General features: G+C 45.1%; 1 protein-coding gene across 3 annotated transcripts in view; it reads right to left on the bottom strand.

The window, feature by feature from the left end:
- The window catches only part of DENND5A (DENN domain containing 5A), a 74,746-nt gene that overhangs the window by 22,752 nt on the left and 32,323 nt on the right, over positions 1 to 19,671 (bottom strand). For 2 of the 3 annotated variants that reach the window (XM_066583653.1, XM_066583654.1), the window contains 7 exons: positions 18,734 to 18,949; positions 16,011 to 16,245; positions 15,777 to 15,927; positions 9,404 to 9,497; positions 8,342 to 8,473; positions 8,049 to 8,201; positions 7,888 to 7,969 (listed from right to left, as the gene is read on the bottom strand). In XM_066583653.1, coding sequence (XP_066439750.1) covers positions 7,888 to 7,969; positions 8,049 to 8,201; positions 8,342 to 8,473; positions 9,404 to 9,497; positions 15,777 to 15,927; positions 16,011 to 16,245; positions 18,734 to 18,949 — 1,063 coding nt within the window. The remainder of the gene's footprint in view (positions 1 to 7,887; positions 7,970 to 8,048; positions 8,202 to 8,341; positions 8,474 to 9,403; positions 9,498 to 15,776; positions 15,928 to 16,010; positions 16,246 to 18,733; positions 18,950 to 19,671) is intronic. The other variant, XM_066583655.1, reaches the window with a different exon arrangement.

Here is a 19,671-nt window from a genome sequence, read left to right as displayed (position 1 = left end):
CCACTGATCTGGAGTATGGTTTCTCCAGCAGGCTTTTGGGGTATTTTGTCGCTTCCAAATTGAGTATCGTGTGCACACATCATCGAACCAGAATCAGACACCAATGTTGGTCTAAAACTGGGAGAGTCTCTACAATGTGTAGAGGCTCAAGCCTTTTATTATAACACATGACAACCGCCCTTCAATGGGCGTGCAACAGATTACATCAGTAACATATAAGATTCTCATTTGTCGGATCATACAGAATCCCCCACCTCTCTGCCCACCCCCTCCAAGTGTTGAGGTGGTATGGACTTCGTCCTCTAGCTGAAGTCATCTCCGTGTAGTGATGACTCATTGTTTACCTAGCTTCAGGATGAGGAGTGGAAGGGGGCTAGACAAACACTCAGTATTAACCACAGGATATAAGGATATACACGACACTATAGCCCTTAACTCTTAGAAGCTGGTTGTGCAACTTGTGTAACTTCTATGTACTTAACTAACATTAGATTGTGTGTGTGTCCTTTGAACTCCTCAGAGCTGAAAGTCATTACAATAGCAAAATACATTTGGGTTATATACAAATAGCGATAGACATTTTATACTAAATAATTATCATGTCTATCACAACATAGACAACGTCCTCCTCCTCATATACTACATTACATAGACGACGTCCTCCTCCTCATATACTACTACATTACATAGACGACGTCCTCCTCATATACTATTACATTACATAGACGTCCTACTCCTCATATACTACTACATTACATAGACAACGTCCTCCTCCTCATATTACTACTGCGTTACATAGACGTCCTCCTCCTCATCTACTACTACGTTACATAGACGTCCTCCTCCTCATATACTACTGCGTTACATAGACGTCCTCCTCCTCATATACTACTACATTACATAGACGACGTCCTCCACCTCATACTACTACATTACATAGACGACGTCCTCCTCCTCATCTACTACTACGTTACATAGACGTCCTCCTCCTCATATACTACTGCGTTACATAGACGTCCTCCTCCTCATATACTACTACATTACATAGACGACGTCCTCCACCTCATACTACTACATTACATAGACGACGTCCTCCACCTCATACTACTACATTACATAGACGACGTCCTCCTCCTCATATACTACTACGTTACATAGACGACGTCCTCCTCCTCATATACTACTACGTTACATAGACGTCCTCCTCATATACTACTACATTACATAGACGACGTCCTCCTCCTCATGTACTACTACGTTACATAGACGACGTCCTCCTCCTCATATACTACTACGTTATATAGACGTCCTCCTCCTCATATACTACTACGTTACATAGACGTCCTCCTCATATACTACTACATTACATAGACGACGTCCTCCTCCTCATGTACTACTACGTTACATAGACGACCTCCTCCTCCTCATATACTACTACATTACATAGACGTCCTCCTCCTCATATACTACTACATTACATAGACGTCCTCCTCCTCATATACTACTACGTTACATAGACGTCCTCCTCCCTATATACTACTACATTACATAGACGACGTCCTCCTCATATACTACTACATTACATAGACGACGTCCTCCTCATATACTACTACATAACATAGACGACGTCCTCCTGATATACTACAGCATTACATAGACGACGTCCTCCTGATATACTACAGCATTACATAGACGACGTCCTCCTCCTCATATACTACTACATTACATAGACGACGTCCTCCTCCTCATATACTACTACATTACATAGACGACGTCCTCCTTCTCATATACTACTACATTACATAGACGACGTCCTCCTTCTCATATACTACTACATTACATAGACGACGTCCTCCTCCTCATATACTACTACATTATAGAGACGATCTCCTCCTCATATACTACTACGCTACATAGAGACGACGACCTCCTCATATACTACTACATTACATAGACGACGTCCACCTCCTCATATACCACTACATTACATAGACGACGTCCTCCTCCTCATATACTACTACATTACATAGACGACGTCCTCCTCATATACTACTAAGTTACATAGACGTCCTCCTCCTCATATACTACTACGTTACATAGATGTCCTCCTCCTCATATACTACTAAGTTACATAGACGACGTCCTCCTCATATACTACTAAGTAACATAGACGACGTCCTCCTCCTCATATACTACTACGCTACCTAGACGACGTCCACCTCCTCATATACTACTACGTTACATAGACGTCCTCCTCCTCATATACTACTACGTTACATAGACGACGTCCTCCTCCCTATATACTACTACATTACATAGACGACGTCCTCCTCATATACTACTACATTACATAGACGACGTCCTCCTCCTCACATACTACTACATTACATAGACGACGTCCTCCTCCTCATCTACTACTACGTTACTTAGACGACGTCCTCCTCATATACTACTACATTACATAGACGACGTCCTCCTCCTCATATACTACTACATTACATAGACGACGTCCTCCCCCCTATATACTACTACATCACATAGACGACGTCCTCCTCCTCATATACTACTACATTATAGAGACAACGTCCTCCTGATATACTACTACATTACATAGACGACGTCCTCCTGATATACTACTACATTACATAGACGACGTCCTCCTCCCTATATACTACAGCATTACATAGACGTCCTCCTCATATACTACTACGTTACATAGACGACGTCCTCCTCCTCATATACTACTACGTTACATAGACGACGTCCTCCTCCTCATATACTACTACATTACATAGACGACGTCCTCCTCCTCATATACTACTACATTACATAGACGACGTCCTCCTCCCTATATACTACATTACATAGACGTCCTCCTCCTCATATACTACTACATTACATAGACGACGTCCTCCTCCTCATATACTACTACATTACATAGACGACGTCCTCCTCCTCATATACTACTACGTTACATAGACGTCCTCCTCCTCATATATTACTACGTTACATAGACGACGTCCTCCTCCCTATATACTACTACATTACATAGACGTCCTCCTCCGCATATACTACTACATTACATAGACGTCCTCCTCCTCATATACTACTACATTACATAGACGACGTCCTCCTCCTCATATACTACTACATTACATAGACGACGTCCTCCTCCTCATATATTACTGCGTTACATAGACGTCCTCCTCCTCATATACTGCTACATTACATAGACGACGTCCTCCTCCTCATATATTACTACGTTACATAGACGATGTCCTCCTCCTCATATACTACTACATTACATAGACGTCCTCCTCCCTATATACTACTAAGTTACATAGACGACGTCCTCCTCCTCATATACTACGTTATGTAGACGTCCTCCTCCTCATATACTACTACATTACATAGACAACGTCCTCCTCATATACTACTACATTACATAGACGACGTCCTCCTCCTCATATATTACTACGTTACATAGACGACGTCCTCCTCCCTATATACTATGGCGTTACATAGACGACGTCCTCCTCCCTATATACTACTGCGTTACATAGACGTCCTCCTCCTCATATACTACGTTATGTAGACGTCCTCCTCCTCATATACTACTACATTACATAGACGACGTCCTCCTCATATACTACTACATTACATAGACAACGTCCTCCTCCTCATATACTACTGCGTTACATAGACGACGTCCTCCTCCTCATATACTACTGCGTTACATAGACGACGTCCTCCTCCTCATATACTACTGCGTTACATAGACGACGTTCTCCTCCTCATATACTACTGCGTTACATAGACGACGTCCTCCACCTCATATACTATTATGCTACATAGACTACGTCCTCCTCCTCATATACTACTACATTACATACACGACATCCTCCCCGTATACTACTATGTTACATAGATGACGTCCTCCTCCCTATATACTACTACATTACATAGATATGTCCTCCGTATATATTAGTAGACGACGTCCTACAGCTCATATACTTGTATGTTACATAGAGGACATCCTCCTCCGTATATACTAGCAGACGACGTCCTACAGCTCATATACTTGTATGTTACATAGAGGACATCCTCCTCCGTATATACTAGTAGACGACGTCCTACAGCTCATATACTTGTATGTGACATAGAGGACATCCTCCTCCGTATATACTAGTAGACGACGTCCTACAGCTCATATACTTGTATGTTACAGAGGACATCCTCCTCCGTATATACTAGTAGATGACGTCCTACAGCTCATATACTTGTACGTTACAGAGGACATCCTCCTCCGTATATACTAGTAGACGACGTCCTACAGCTCATATACTTGTATGTTACATAGAGGACATCCTCCTCCGTATACACTAGTAGACGACATCCTACAGCTCATATACTTGTATGTTACATAGAGGACATCCTCCTCTGTATATACTAGTAGACGACGTCCTACAGCTCATATACTTGTATGTTACATAGAGGACATCCTCCTCCGTATATACTAGTAGACGACGTCCTGCAGCTCATATACTTGTATGTTACATAGAGGACATCCTCCTCCGTATATACTAGTAGACGACGTCCTGCAGCTCATATACTTGTATGTGACATAGAGGATATCCTCCTCCGTATATACTAGTAGATGACGTCCTACAGCTCATATACTTGTATGTTACATAGAGGACATCCTCCTCCGTATATACTAGTAGACGACGTCCTGCAGCTCATATACTTGTATGTTACATAGAGGACATCCTCCTCCGTATATACTAGTAGACGACGTCCTGCAGCTCATATACTTGTATGTGACATAGAGGATATCCTCCTCCGTATATACTAGTAGATGACGTCCTACAGCTCATATACTTGTATGTTACATAGAGGACATCCTCCTCCGTATATACTAGTAGACGACGTCCTGCAGCTCATATACTTGTATGTTACATAGAGGACATCCTCCTCCGTATATACTAGTAGACGACGTCCTGCAGCTCATATACTTGTATGTGACAGAGGATATCCTCCTCCGTATATACTAGTAGATGACGTCCTACAGCTCATATACTTGTATGTTACATAGAGGACATCCTCCTCCGTATATACTAGTAGACGACGTCCTGCAGCTCATATACTTGTATGTTACATAGAGGACATCCTCCTCCGTATATACTAGTAGACGACGTCCTGCAGCTCATATACTTGTATGTTACATAGAGGACATCCTCCTCCGTATATACTAGTAGACGACGTCCTGCAGCTCATATACTTGTATGTGACATAGAGGATATCCTCCTCCGTATATACTAGTAGATGACGTCCTACAGCTCATCTACTTGTATGTTACATAGAGGACATCCTCCTCCGTATATACTAGTAGACGACGTCCTGCAGCTCATATACTTGTATGTTACATAGAGGACATCCTCCTCCGTATATACTAGTAGACGACGTCCTGCAGCTCATATACTTGTCTGTTATATAGAGGACATCCTCCTCCGTATATACTAGTAGACGACGTCCTACAGCTCATATACTTGTCTGTTATATAGAGGACATCCTCCTCCGTATATACTAGTAGACGACATCCTACAGCTCATATACTTGTATGTGACATAGAGGACATCCTCCTCCGTATATACTAGTAGACGACGTCCTACAGCTTATATACTTGTACGTTACATAGAGGACATCCTCCTCCGTATAGACTAGTAGACGATGTCCTGCAGCTCATATACTTGTCTGTTATATAGAGGACATCCTCCTCCGTATATACTAGTAGACGAGGTCCTACAGCTCATATACTTGTCTGTTATATAGAGGACATCCTCCTCCGTATATACTAGTAGACGACGTCCTGCAGCTCATATACTTGTCTGTTATATAGAGGACATCCTCCTCCGTATATACTAGTAGACGACGTCCTACAGCTCATATACTTGTATGTGACATAGAGGACATCCTCCTCCGTATATACTAGTAGATGACGTCCTACAGCTCATATACTTGTACGTTACAGAGGACATCCTCCTCCGTATATACTAGTAGACGACGTCCTACAGCTCATATACTTGTACGTTACAGAGGAAATCCTCCTCCGTATATACTAGTAGACGACGTCCTACAGCTCATATACTTGTATGTTACATAGAGGACATCCTCCTCCGTATACACTAGTAGACGACATCCTACAGCTCATATACTTGTATGTTACATAGAGGACATCCTCCTCCGTATATACTAGTAGACGACGTCCTACAGCTCATATACTTGTATGTTACATAGAGGACATCCTCCTCCGTATATACTAGTAGACGACGTCCTGCAGCTCATATACTTGTATGTTACATAGAGGACATCCTCCTCCGTATATACTAGTAGACGACGTCCTGCAGCTCATATACTTGTATGTGACAGAGGATATCCTCCTCCGTATATACTAGTAGATGACGTCCTACAGCTCATATACTTGTATGTTACATAGAGGACATCCTCCTCCGTATATACTAGTAGACGACGTCCTGCAGCTCATATACTTGTATGTTACATAGAGGACATCCTCCTCCGTATATACTAGTAGACGACGTCCTGCAGCTCATATACTTGTATGTGACATAGAGGATATCCTCCTCCGTATATACTAGTAGACGACATCCTACAGCTCATATACTTGTATGTGACATAGAGGACATCCTCCTCCGTATATACTAGTAGACGACGTCCTACAGCTTATATACTTGTACGTTACATAGAGGACATCCTCCTCCGTATATACTAGTAGACGACGTCCTGCAGCTCATATACTTGTCTGTTATATAGAGGACATCCTCCTCCGTATATACTAGTAGACGAGGTCCTACAGCTCATATACTTGTCTGTTATATAGAGGACATCCTCCTCCGTATATACTAGTAGACGACGTCCTGCAGCTCATATACTTGTCTGTTATATAGAGGACATCCTCCTCCGTATATACTAGTAGACGAGGTCCTACAGCTCATATACTTGTCTGTTATATAGAGGACATCCTCCTCCGTATATACTAGTAGACGACGTCCTGCAGCTCATATACTTGTCTGTTATATAGAGGACATCCTCCTCCGTATATACTAGTAGACGACGTCCTACAGCTTATATACTTGTACGTTACATAGAGGACATCCTCCTCCGTATATACTAGTAGACGACGTCCTGCAGCTCATATACTTGTCTGTTATATAGAGGACATCCTCCTCCGTATATACTAGTAGACGAGGTCCTACAGCTCATATACTTGTCTGTTATATAGAGGACATCCTCCTCCGTATATACTAGTAGACGACGTCCTGCAGCTCATATACTTGTCTGTTATATAGAGGACATCCTCCTCCGTATATACTAGTAGACGAGGTCCTACAGCTCATATACTTGTCTGTTATATAGAGGACATCCTCCTCCGTATATACTAGTAGACGACGTCCTACAGCTCATATACTTGTACGTTACATAGAGGACATCCTCCTCCGTATATACTGGTAGACGACGTCCTACAGCTTATATACTTGTATGTTACATAGAGGACATCCTCCTCCGTATATACTGGTAGACGACGTCCTACAGCTTATATACTTGTATGTTACATAGAGGACATCCTCCTCCGTATATACTAGTAGACGACAATTTATAAAATTTTTGTTCCTATGTCATTCAAGGGAAATAGACCCCCCCAAAAAAATACTGAAATTCCGGACAGAGCGCCATCTAAACCTTAGTCCGGCACTGAAATCTTTGGTGGAGCCGCCATACATAGATAAAGCACAGGTGACAAGAAATTGTCCGATAGTGACAGACGGGGTGCCTGGTGAGGGCGGGCACCAATAAAAGCCATGCAATAACCTGTGTGACTGAGGCTTCCGGCATTCATCCTCCTCCTACTGTCCTGATAATGCAACAGGTGGGACCACAAGGCCGACTTTCCCTGCGGCACAAACACAGTACAAGGGGTGAAGCCTCTGGAAGATGGCGAGTCGCATGACTGACCACAAGCAGGACGCTACCTGTTTCACAAGGAGGCCGTGGCTCCAGATGCGCTCCAGCAGATCACAGAGGCTGGCGATCAACGTGTTCTCCTCCACCCCTGTGATACTGACCTCGCCGTGGCCCAACTCCACCGCCTCGCGGCCCATCTTCTCCACCAGCATCCTCTTGGTCTAGAAGACAATGAACTCCGATAATCCAGAATAACACAAGTGCCGCTCCCCACGTAGACTTCCCAGGAGGGGGCAGCTGCTGTGACATACGCGGCATTCCTGCCCTGCAGCAGTTATAACAACTATAACGGGGCGCGCACCTTATTACGGCACTCCTTCAGCAACCCTTCCACAAACTTCCAGTTGGTCTGAGCGATGACGGAGGGAGAGAGGTTGGAGAGCTTGGGCTGCCGGATGCTGCTGCCCATATTTCTCGCCTCCTGGATGTATTTCTGTAAAATCATGGAGAAAAATAAATATAAAATCACATCATAGTCAGAGGGGCGGAGCTCTGATCTTCAGATACACCGCTCCAAATGCCCTGCATCACTCTACACGGCAACTTGGTAGTGGCTGTATATATCTGTATACACTAATCTCCCCCTAGTGATGGCTGTATATACCTGTATGCAGTGAGCTCCCCCTAGTGGTGTCTGTATATACCTGTATACAGGGAGCTCCCCCTAGTGGTGTCTGTATATATCTGTATACAGGGAGCTCCCCCTAGTGGTGTCTGTATATATCTGTATACAGGGAGCTCCCCCTAGTGGTGTCTGTATATATCTGTATACAGGGAGCTCCCCCTAGTGGTGTCTGTATATATCTGTATACAGGGAGCTCCCCCTAGTGGTGTCTGTATATATCTGTATACAGGGAGCTCCCCCTAGTGGTGTCTGTATATATCTGTATACAGGGAGCCCCCCCTAGTGGTGTCTGTATATATCTGTATACAGGGAGCTCCCCCTAGTGGTGTCTGTATATATCTGTATACAGGGAGCTCCCCCTAGTGGTGTCTGTATATGTCTGTATATAGTGAGTTCCCCCTAGTGCTGGCTGTATATATCTGTATGCAGTGAGCTCCCCCTAGTGGTGTCTGTATATATCTGTATACAGGGAGCTCCCCCTAGTGGTGTCTGTATATAGCGAGTTCCCCCTAGTGCTGGCTGTATATATCTGTATGCAGTGAGCTCCCCCTAGTGGTGGCTATGTACATCTGTATACACAGGGATCTTGTTGTATGATCATCATCAGCTAACACATCCACAGCCTACGTGGCTGATAACAGGAAGCAACGTATTGAATTTACCTTCCCAGCACATATAGAGAAAACAAACCATAGGTGGAGCGATCCTTTACGCTGGATGTCTCCACGGGTCACTCACCTCCCTCTGGTCATTATCGAGTCGGAGGTGCTCCGTGTGCTGTTTCTGTCTGTCCTTCCGTCTCCATTGTGCCGGCGCGTTTCTCTTCGTCCACCTGTAATATAACAGGATAAAAATAAAAACATGGCGGACACGGAGCTCCTGCTGATCGGAACCTCTCTTTCTTTCTCCCCTCCTCCTCCTCTTCATTCCAGCTGCTGAAGAACCTTTTTCACCCCTTAAGGAGGAGACCCTTTTTTTTCTCATTTTCGCCTTTTCCTCCTCACTTTCAAATAGTCATACCTCTCCATCGCCGTTGCGTTTTGCGGGACGAGTTGTATTGTTAAGTGATACTATTTAATCTACCAGATAATGTTCTAACAACTTTTTAAAAAATTCTAAGTGGAGTGAAACGAAATGTACTTCTTGTTATATCTGTTTCACATTCATTGGGGGGCACAGCTGAAGAGCGTGGGTATAGCTACTGCCACTAGGAGGCGGACACTAAGTATTAGCTCCTCCTACTAGCTATATACCCCCTACAGGACCAAGCTAATCCGTTTGTATGCAAGTAGTAGGAGCAGCCAAGTAAGATACGAGAGAGAAAAACAGACAGTCAATATTAAAACCTTAAAAGATTTTGGAGGGCAACACAGAGGCGAACCGTGTGAACTCTGGAGACAAAGGACAACAAGGAGAAAACGTTGTGAAATCCTCCAACTGGGTGGGTGCCGTGTCCCCCAATGACCCTGATGAGAACAGATTTTACACTATGTACCAAATCTGTTACATTGGGGGACATAGCTAAAGGTCGTGGGACTTTCCAGGAGGAGTCCCCTGAGGTGCAGGGAAAGTACACAATGACAAGTGGTCAGTTAATGGCCGCCTGCAAAACTCTTCAACAAAGAGAGGCAGCAGCAGATGCAAAGGTTGTGCACCCCGTAGAACTTGGACACTTGAAGGGTGGAAGTACAGTTGTGAGCCGCCCAAGAAGCACCCACTGTAATACGGAGGGGAGACTCCTTGCCCTTGGCACAGCCAGTCTCTGCTGATCTGATCCAGTGTGATATGATGGCTTTGGAAGCCAAAGGATCAGATCTCACACCATTTGAGATCACAAACAGAGAATCAGAGCATCTGAAAAAAAGACAATTAGAAGAGGTATATTGTCAAGGCTCGAACCAAATCCAACTTGTGGAAACTGCATTCCTTTGGATCAGTGGCTGAATGAAGGTAAGAGGCCATTTACACGCAAAGATAATTGTTCAAACCATAGGTCTGGAGCGATTGTTTTGCATCAACTGCTAATAGTCACTAATGTCCATTAGCAGCCCTTCACCTTCATTTGCATGTAAATGAGCCTCTGGGACCTGTATGCAGAGAACAGCAGGTGGTCTGTTCTCTGCATGCAGCTCCTTTGTTCTGCCATGGGCTTTCTACTGAACACAATGTAGTCAATGCTTCCGTGGAGAATACAGCACCACGGACAGAAAACACAGCCAGCAGTCTGTGTTATGTTGTCTCGGCTGAACAATGGATTTTATGCTCACCTAAAAATCATCGTTTAGCCAAAGAGTGAAAGATGGGAGCATTTACACACAACGATTATCGCTCAAACGATGGCTTTTGAGCAATAATTGTTGCGTATAAATGGGCCTTAAGCTGACATCACAATAGGCAAAAAGGATGACACAGGACCACCTTACTCTGATGGAAGATGGTGAACGGAGGTTTGGGCGACAAAGCTGCAAGCTCACAGACCCATTGAACGGACACTACCGAAAAGGCCACTTTCCAAGACAAAAGATGAGCTGGAATGGTTCAAAGGGATGAGACTGCAGAGCGTCCAGTAGCAAATTGAGGTCCCAAGGTGGGACAGGAGAACGGTATGGAGGCACAGCATGGGCAACTCCCTGTAGAAAGGTCCAGACAGCCGACTTAGAAACCAGGGAGTGTTGAAAAAGAACAGACAACGCCGACACCTGATCCTTCAGGGAGCTGAGGCCCAATCCCATGTTTAGACCCTCTTGAAGAAAGGACAGAAGGCAGTATAACGAAAAACGCATAGGACTGAAGTTGTGCTGTTTGCACCAAAGCAAAAAGGTCTTCTAGACATGATGGTTAACCTTTCTGGCCTCCATCATAGTTTAAATGTCTAGTTCCACAAAAGCATGGGCTCTCTGGATGTAGTTTCAACTGCCACGTGGTTAGGGGAAGTGTGGACAAACTCAGGAGGAAGAGGGGTCCCCGTAGCAAAAGATCTTTTTGAAAAGAAAGGTGTCATGGAGGGTTGACTAGATCTGTGCACCATGAGCAACTAGGCCACTCTTGGGTGATGAGTTACCGGAAGGTCTTCCATCTTAATCTTCTTGAGGAGTTGTGAGACAATTGGAAAATGAGTAAACGCATACAGGAACTGGAAATCAGTGCAGAAATTTACAAGGGCATCCACTGCTCAAGCTTGGGGATCCTGAGGCTTCACACAAAGGTGGGGAGCTTGTGGTTGAGCAGATCGATGTCCAGTGACCCCATTTTTGGCAAATAGTATGGGACACTTGGGTTGACCGTTTCCTTGCTCAGAAAGTCGGCTATTCAATTGTCCACACCTGGAATGAGGACCGCCAAGAGTGTTAGAAGGTGATCTGCAGCTTTGGTGATTTATGTATGCGACAGACATCACATTTGCCTGTTTGGACCCAAACAGGGAGACCTGTCAGATGGGGTGAAAAGTGATGAAGAGACAGGAGAATGGCCTGCAGCTCCAACATGATTATAGGAAGGACCGACTCCCTTATGGTCCAAGTACCCTGCGCTGTGATCTTCCACAGCGTACCCCCCCCACCCCCCAGCCAAGTAGGCTGGTGTCCTTGGTGAACTCCTGCCAGTGGAGTATGACAAAGGAGCACCCCAAATGGACCTTTGGAAAGTCCAGCCACCAGAGAAGGGAGTGCTGAACTTGGTGAGGCGGGCGGATCACTTGTTCGAGGAAGTTTGCAGATTTGTCCCACAGGAAGAGGATGGTCCACTGGAGAGGTTGGGTGTAATACTGATCCAATGGAATCACCTCGAAGGATGAAACCATCAGCCCCAGCATTCTCATGCAGTCACAGGATTCCGAGCTAGCAGGGAGCGCACCTGCCCGTGGAGGAGGTGTAACGTCTGTGTTAGGAGTAGAAGCTGGGAACAAGCCGTGTCAAAGAAGAGACCCAGAAAGTTCAGATGTTGCAATGGCGAGATCGAAGACTTGGGATGGTTGATGATCTACCCGAACTGAAATAGAGTGTCCAGAGTGATGTGGATTGTCCTACCCAGCCGGGGCCTTGACTAAGATGTCATTGAGATAGGGGATGGACACAAACCCCTTGGAGTGGAAGAGAGCCATCACTGATGTCAGAATCTTTGTAAAGACTCGGGGGGCTGTGGCCAATCAAAACAGAAGGGCCATGAATTGGTAGTGTTCTGACCGGATGGCAAAGCGGAGAAATCTATGTGCTGGACAGATAAGGATATGAAGATACACATCCGTGATGTCAATGGATGATAGAAACAGTTCAGTGTCCAGATCTAAAGGATTCCATATGGAAGTGTTGAACTTTGACATATTGATGTAACCTCTTCATATCCAGAACGGCTCGGACAGTGCCAACCTTCTTGGAGATTAGAATAAAAGCCTTTACTATTCTAAGGGGGTAACAGGGACAATTACGCCCTGAGGGGAGAGTGTCTGTATTGCATGAGCCAAAGCATTGGCCTTATAGACGACGCCAGAATTCTGGAACTAAAGAGACGATCTGGGGGCAGTTGGAAATCTCTATTACACAGCCTGAAGAGATGACCTCCTACAACCAGGTGTCCAAGACGTGAGCGAGCCGGGTCGTCCCCCCACCCTGGATGGTTTGGGTGGAGGCTGACCTTCATGCGGAGGACGGGGTTTCGTATGAGGGTCTTCGGTTTTGATCCTGCAAGGATTTTTTTTTGTTATCCGAGATCCCGGGGCTGGAGCAGCGAAAGGGACAGAACCGAAGCCTCTTCTCCTGTGTAGATCTTGCAGAGGTGACCTTGTTTTGTGGAATATGAGACCTCTGACCACTAGTGGCCTCGGAAATAATCTTGTCTGGTTTGGTGCAAAATAGGTGCGAAGTAAGACATGTAAAAGACTGCTTAGAGGAGGCACCCGCGGCCCAAGATTCGAGCGACAGTGTAAACGACAGCGGCCGACCCATGAGCCAATAGTCCAGCCGTATCTATGGAGGCTTCACGGAGCAATTTTCCCACTTGACTTATTTGCGGTGCAATGTCTGCTAATTCTTCTGGAGAAGAGCCATAGAGGAGGCCACACGGTAGTTGCTTAGCCCATTCAGTAGTGAACCTACTGACCCAGGGGGAGGCAAAAACGGGGTGAAGTGCTGAACCCACTGCATCAAAGGAAGTTTTAGCTAGGGATTCCAGTTTTTTGACGCCTACATTCTGAAATGGATGAGGCGTCCGTCACAGGTAGGGGGTGCTGTTTTTAGCTAAACGGTACACAGGAGGGTCTATATCTCCTTGCCTTCTAAGGGTCAGGCAGGTAAATCTGTATAATCCCAGTCCATTCACTTCTGACGACATTCACCATGTGTGATAAATACTGCATTACTTTGATAGATTGGACGGATGCCGCGATACCAAATAGGTTTTTTATATATTTTAATTATTAATATGGAAAAAGTTTTTTTTTTTTTTAAACCTTTACTTACTTTTATTTTCCACAATAATTAATAAAACTTTTAAAATTTTCTTTTTCAACGTATTTTTACATTTTATTCTTAGTCCCTAAAGAGGACTTTAACGTGTGATTCTTTCATCATAGAGTATAATGCAATAGCCCAGTATTGCACTATACCAAGTTCTGACAGCCAGTTTATCAAGCCAGGGGACTTCAGAAGGCTCCTGGCTGCCATGGCAACCAAATGGCACCTCGCAATCTCATCGCCAGGGGTCTGTTGGGGACCCCCGATCGATGATCAGGGTATTTAAATGCTGCTGTCAGATTAGACAACAGCATTTAAAGGGTTAACAGCCACGCTGAGCATCAGGGCTGATCGCGGCTGTTGCAGGTGGCTATGTGCCATCACAGACAGACACAGCACCCGCTTTGTATGAAGAGGGATCGTCTCACAATCCCGCTCCATACAAACCTCCAAGACGTAACGGTACATCATGTGGTGTCAAGGGGTTAATGAGATGTGATACAAAGTATCCACCAGGTGCAATGTCCCCCATACAATAAATTCTCGGGTGCCTGGAAGGACTTAGTCGTATAACCCCATTCTGTCACACCGTGTAATTCCTGCGCTGGCAGGGACGGACGGGTGTGGATTATAGGTCAGCGCTGCCTGCCGCTCATCATTATACGAGGAGTCCGCAGTGGGGAGGACCTTCATCCTTATCAGCAGCAGTAATATATATAGGACCTTCATCCTCCTCATCATCAGCAGTAATATATATAGGACCTTCATCCTCCTCATCAGCAGCAGTAATATATATATATATAGGACCTTCATCCTCCTCATCAGCAGCAGTAATATATATAGGACCTTCGTCCTCCCCATCATCAGCAGTAATATATATATAGGACCTTCATCCTCCTCATCAGCAGCAGTAATATATATATATATAGGACCTTCGTCCTCCCCATCATCAGCAGTAATATATATAGGACCTTCATCCTCCTCATCAGCAGCAGTAATATATATATATATATAGGACCTTCATCCTCCTCATCAGCAGCAGTAATATATATAGGACCTTCGTCCTCCCCATCAGCAGCAGTAATATATATAGGACCTTCATCCTCCTCATCTGCGGTAATATATATATATATATATATATATAGGACCTTCATCCTCCTAATCTGCAGTAATATATATATATATAGGACCTTCATCCTCCTCATCAGCAGTAATATATATATAGGACCTTCATCCTCCTCATCAGCAGCAGTAATATATATAGGACCTTCGTCCTCCCCATCAGCAGCAGTAATATATATAGGACCTTCGTCCTCCCCATCAGCAGCAGTAATATATATAGGACCTTCATCCTCCTCCTCATCAGCAGTAATATATATAGGACCTTCGTCCTCCCTATCAGCAGCAGTAATATATATATAGGACCTTCATCCTCCTCATCAGCAGTAATATATATAGGACCTTCGTCCTCCCTATCAGCAGCAGTAATATATATAGGACCTTCATCCTCCTCATCAGCAGTAATATATATAGGACCTTCATCCTCCTCATCAGCAGTAATATATATATAGGACCTTCATCCTCCTCATCATCAGCAGTAATATATATAGGACCTTCATCCTCCTCATCAGCAGTGGTCTATTCGCCATGACTGTTTTGCTCACTTGTTGGTCGCTGGTCCTGTGGATAACACATCAGACTGCAGCTTCGGGAAGAACCCCGGCTCGTATTTGCCTTGTCCGATCTTCATGTCCAGAAGATGCGGGTGGATGGCCGTGTGGTCGATCTTGGAGAGTCGCAGCTCGATGGCCTTCACTACAGAAGAGACAAGAGCAACGTATGAATGGCGCTGCACAACACCCCGCACCGTCATCATCCGCCCCCAAGTAAAGCCCTACCCGCTTCCTCGAAAGCCGTGCACTTCTGGTACATGGATGTGCGCAAGGTCGGCGTCCGGACATTCAACTGTCGGATCTTATCAACTCTTGCATCGAAAACGCGTAAAATCGGGTCTTTGTCGTCGTCATCGTGGCACATGATCTTGTTATCGATGAACGAGGCGAACATCTGAGTTTCTAAGAAACGCGAGAGAAAAGGCAAGTACGGTTCTGGCTGGTCGGAGAGGAAGGACGCCTGCACGGAAAGAAAGGGTCATGTGATCAGCGGAGGGCGAGCCCCTCGTCATCCAGCTATAAACAGATCAAGTTCGGTTATTTTTCTGCAACTTTAGACTTTTTGTTTCAATTCCTCAGTATCTAGATCTGTTTGCTGTCAGTGAATGTGAACATTCTTGTTTACATCTTGATCTAGTTCTGCTCACACTGCTGAGGGTTTGCTACAATTGTATCTAGTCTAGACCAGGTACACAACTGATAGGCCGCGGTCTGAACCGGATCCTGCAGACATGCTGTCATAGACGTACAGGAAGAGCGCTGGGTCTCCTCCAATATAACTAGCCAATACCGGGGGGTGTGCTTACATTTTGGGGGTCAGGCCTGGAGGAGGAGCTTAAATTATTTTAGGGGGGGGGTCGCCCTTGGTTTGCAATCTAAATTCCATTTTAAGGTTCAGGAATAGCGGAGGAGTCCAAATTAATTTTAGATGTTCGGGGCTGTAGGGGTTAATTTAAGGGAGGAGGAAGATACAAATTAATTAACTGTAAGGGTCGGGTCTAATCTTGGCTGTTGGTGTTCAGCTCCGTCCTTCGCCTGACTGCAGACCCCGGTAAATGGACCTTCGTTAACCCCTTCGGGACCAGAGATTTATTACTTTTTCATCCTCACCTTCCAGGAATCACAACCTTTTAATGTTAGCGCTGACAGCCGGCTGAGGGCTTAGTGGCGGGACGACCGTATAATGGAAGCAAAAACTTAAAAAACATTTTTAGTGGGGAGAAATGAAAAACAAAAACAACAACTGCGCAATTTCAGGTGGGTTTCAGTTTTTCCGGCGTTCACAGTGCGGTAAAAGCGGCTATGAACTTTGTTCTACGGTCAGTGCGATTGTCAGGACACTACATTTAGATAGTTTTTTGAAATGTTTTTCTATTTTTTCTTAACCAAATCTTGCTTTCCATCGTCATAATCTGAACGCGGTAACGTTTTATTAATTGGGCTCTGCGGACCCCTTTTCTGCAGGGTGGGCGGAGCCTTTATTACCATCATTCTGGGGTGCAGACATCTTTTTCATTCCCCTTTTTTACCCGCCTTGACGGCGCAGTAATCCTGTTGTTTTAATAGTTCTGACTTTTCCGTACACAGCTATACACAATATGTCGGGTTCTTTAATCAATTAGTTTTTTTTTATAGAAAAAAAAAATGGGAAATGTTTTTTTTAATATTCTTTAACTTTTTTTTAATAAAAAAAACAAAACTTTTAAATCTTTTTTTCTTTCTACTCTTATTTGATCGCTTGAACTATAAACGGTTATATTTCAGTATTGCAGTAAATAGCAATTTTTGGCAGGGAGTGAAAGACATCTATGTGTGGCAGCCCTGGGACCCTTCAGTGGGCTCCACGCTGCCACACTAGCCCATCGGGTTGAGTGGGTACCGATGGGGCTGATGGCCATCGGGTACGGAGCAGAATTGGTTCCCGAGCCTGCTCCAGGACCGCAGGACATTAATAGGCATTTGGCGGTCCTGAAGTGGCTAAGATTAGACTATCCTACCAAAAGTCATGGGACACCTGAGCAAAAATCAGTAGTTATTTCCATATGATCCTCAGTGGGGCTCCTTCGGCCTTAATGACATTGGATACTCTCCATGGCATTTCTACTAATATCTGATACACTTCAGTATTTCCCTCCATTCATCCTGTAAACCTCTGGCAAGTTCTCTCAGAGAAGAGAAGCGCTGTTCATATTTCCTGACCCAATGTTCCAGTTCGTCCCAGAGATGTTCAGTGGGTCCAGGTGGGGACCGTATAGCGGGTCCAATCGTGGGACATCCATATCCTCAGACCAACGTAACACCGCGTTGGATGTGTGACGAGGCGCGAGGTCTTGTTGGAAGTATTGCTGACCGCTGCCAGAGTATCACCACATTGCTGGTAGCATATTTCTGTTAATATGGTCAGGGTCCACCTCCGTGTTCATGGTTCTTGTCACTACAACCAGCGGACCGAGACCATGTAACACAAAGCATCACCAGACCTAACAGAACCTCGGTTGTACTTACCTGTTGGCACAACCCACGCGGGCAGAAGACGTTCCCCAGCATCGCCCACACCCAGCTACCGCCATCTGTTGTGAAGGTGGAGTAATTACATTCATCCCTGCATAGAACGTTCTCCAATTGCTGAACTTCCAATGACGGCGCTCCGTGCGCCATTGTAGACTGGCCGATAGAAGTCGCTTGATAGGAACACCAGCTGTCGGGTATCGGACGTCAGTAAGGAGTATACCGCGGAGAGTGTCCGAGGTCATCAGGACCAGAGCCGCCCCACCAAGTATGGATATATGGAAACAACTACTACTTCTGATTCTTGCTCAGGGGTCCGGTTACCTTTGGTAGGACGGTGCAGTTGAGACCCCCTGGTGTAGACAATGAGGAGCACTGTCTGGACTGCATACTGACAACAAGCAGAGATGTGGAAACACGTAAGGTGCCGAATGGCTTACCTTATCATAGTTCTGCATCTGTTCGCGGTTCGTGAACCACGACTCCTTGTCTTGACTTGGCTGGATGACGAACACCTCGTAGTCGGCAAACATCTGGGTGAAGCGGTTGGCGAACACTTCCCGGACGTGGATGTTCAGCTGATGGACGCGGAGTTCTTCCTCCTCGCATTGGAATTTGGTGTCTTTCTTACTGATCATCTCTTCTTTAACTTCCACCTGCAGGAAAGGGAATCTGAAACATGAGCGGCAGCGGACACAGACTCGTCCCCGAATCCTTCGGTAAATGATGCGCCACTGCTGTGGTTGTACGCCATTAACCCCTTAGTGACACGGCCCGTTTTGACCCTAAAGACGCAATAATTTGTTTAAAAAATTGTCTCTATTTTTCAAAATCTGTCGCTTTATTCTTACATTTTCTGTCAGCGAGGCCGTATGGGGGATGGGTGTCGGGCGGCGAGCTGTAGGTTTTATTGGCATCATTTTTGGATACGTATAAAAACTTATTGTAGAACTTTTATACATTTTTCTCTGGAGGGCAGGGAGAAAAAAATCAATCAATTCCGCTATTTTGTTTTGTCCTTTTTCTTTCTTTTTTTCCCCAGCGTTAACCATGCAGCGTAAGTGACTGCATTATTTCTGCAGATTGGTACGACGACCACAACACCAAAATTGTAGATTTCTATTTTTATTTATTGTTACACTTTTTATGATTGCACTGGTAATAATGCATTATAGCTCCACCATTGTCTGGCACCTGGTTGCCATGGCAACCCTTTGGCCCTCCACGATTACATGACAGAGGGCCACTGACATCACAGAGGGAGTGCCTCCCTCTGTCAAACCTTAACGTGTTGTGATCTACACTGAACACGGCATGTAAAAGGTTAACAGCGCTAGTCGGTATTCACATCGATCCCCACTGTTACAGCTCGGCTGAC

Source organism: Eleutherodactylus coqui, chromosome 11, assembly GCF_035609145.1.
Source record: "Eleutherodactylus coqui strain aEleCoq1 chromosome 11, aEleCoq1.hap1, whole genome shotgun sequence".
In the NCBI taxonomy this organism is placed as follows: Eukaryota; Metazoa; Chordata; class Amphibia; order Anura; family Eleutherodactylidae; genus Eleutherodactylus; species Eleutherodactylus coqui.
This window is presented reverse-complemented; position numbering and strand designations above follow the sequence as displayed.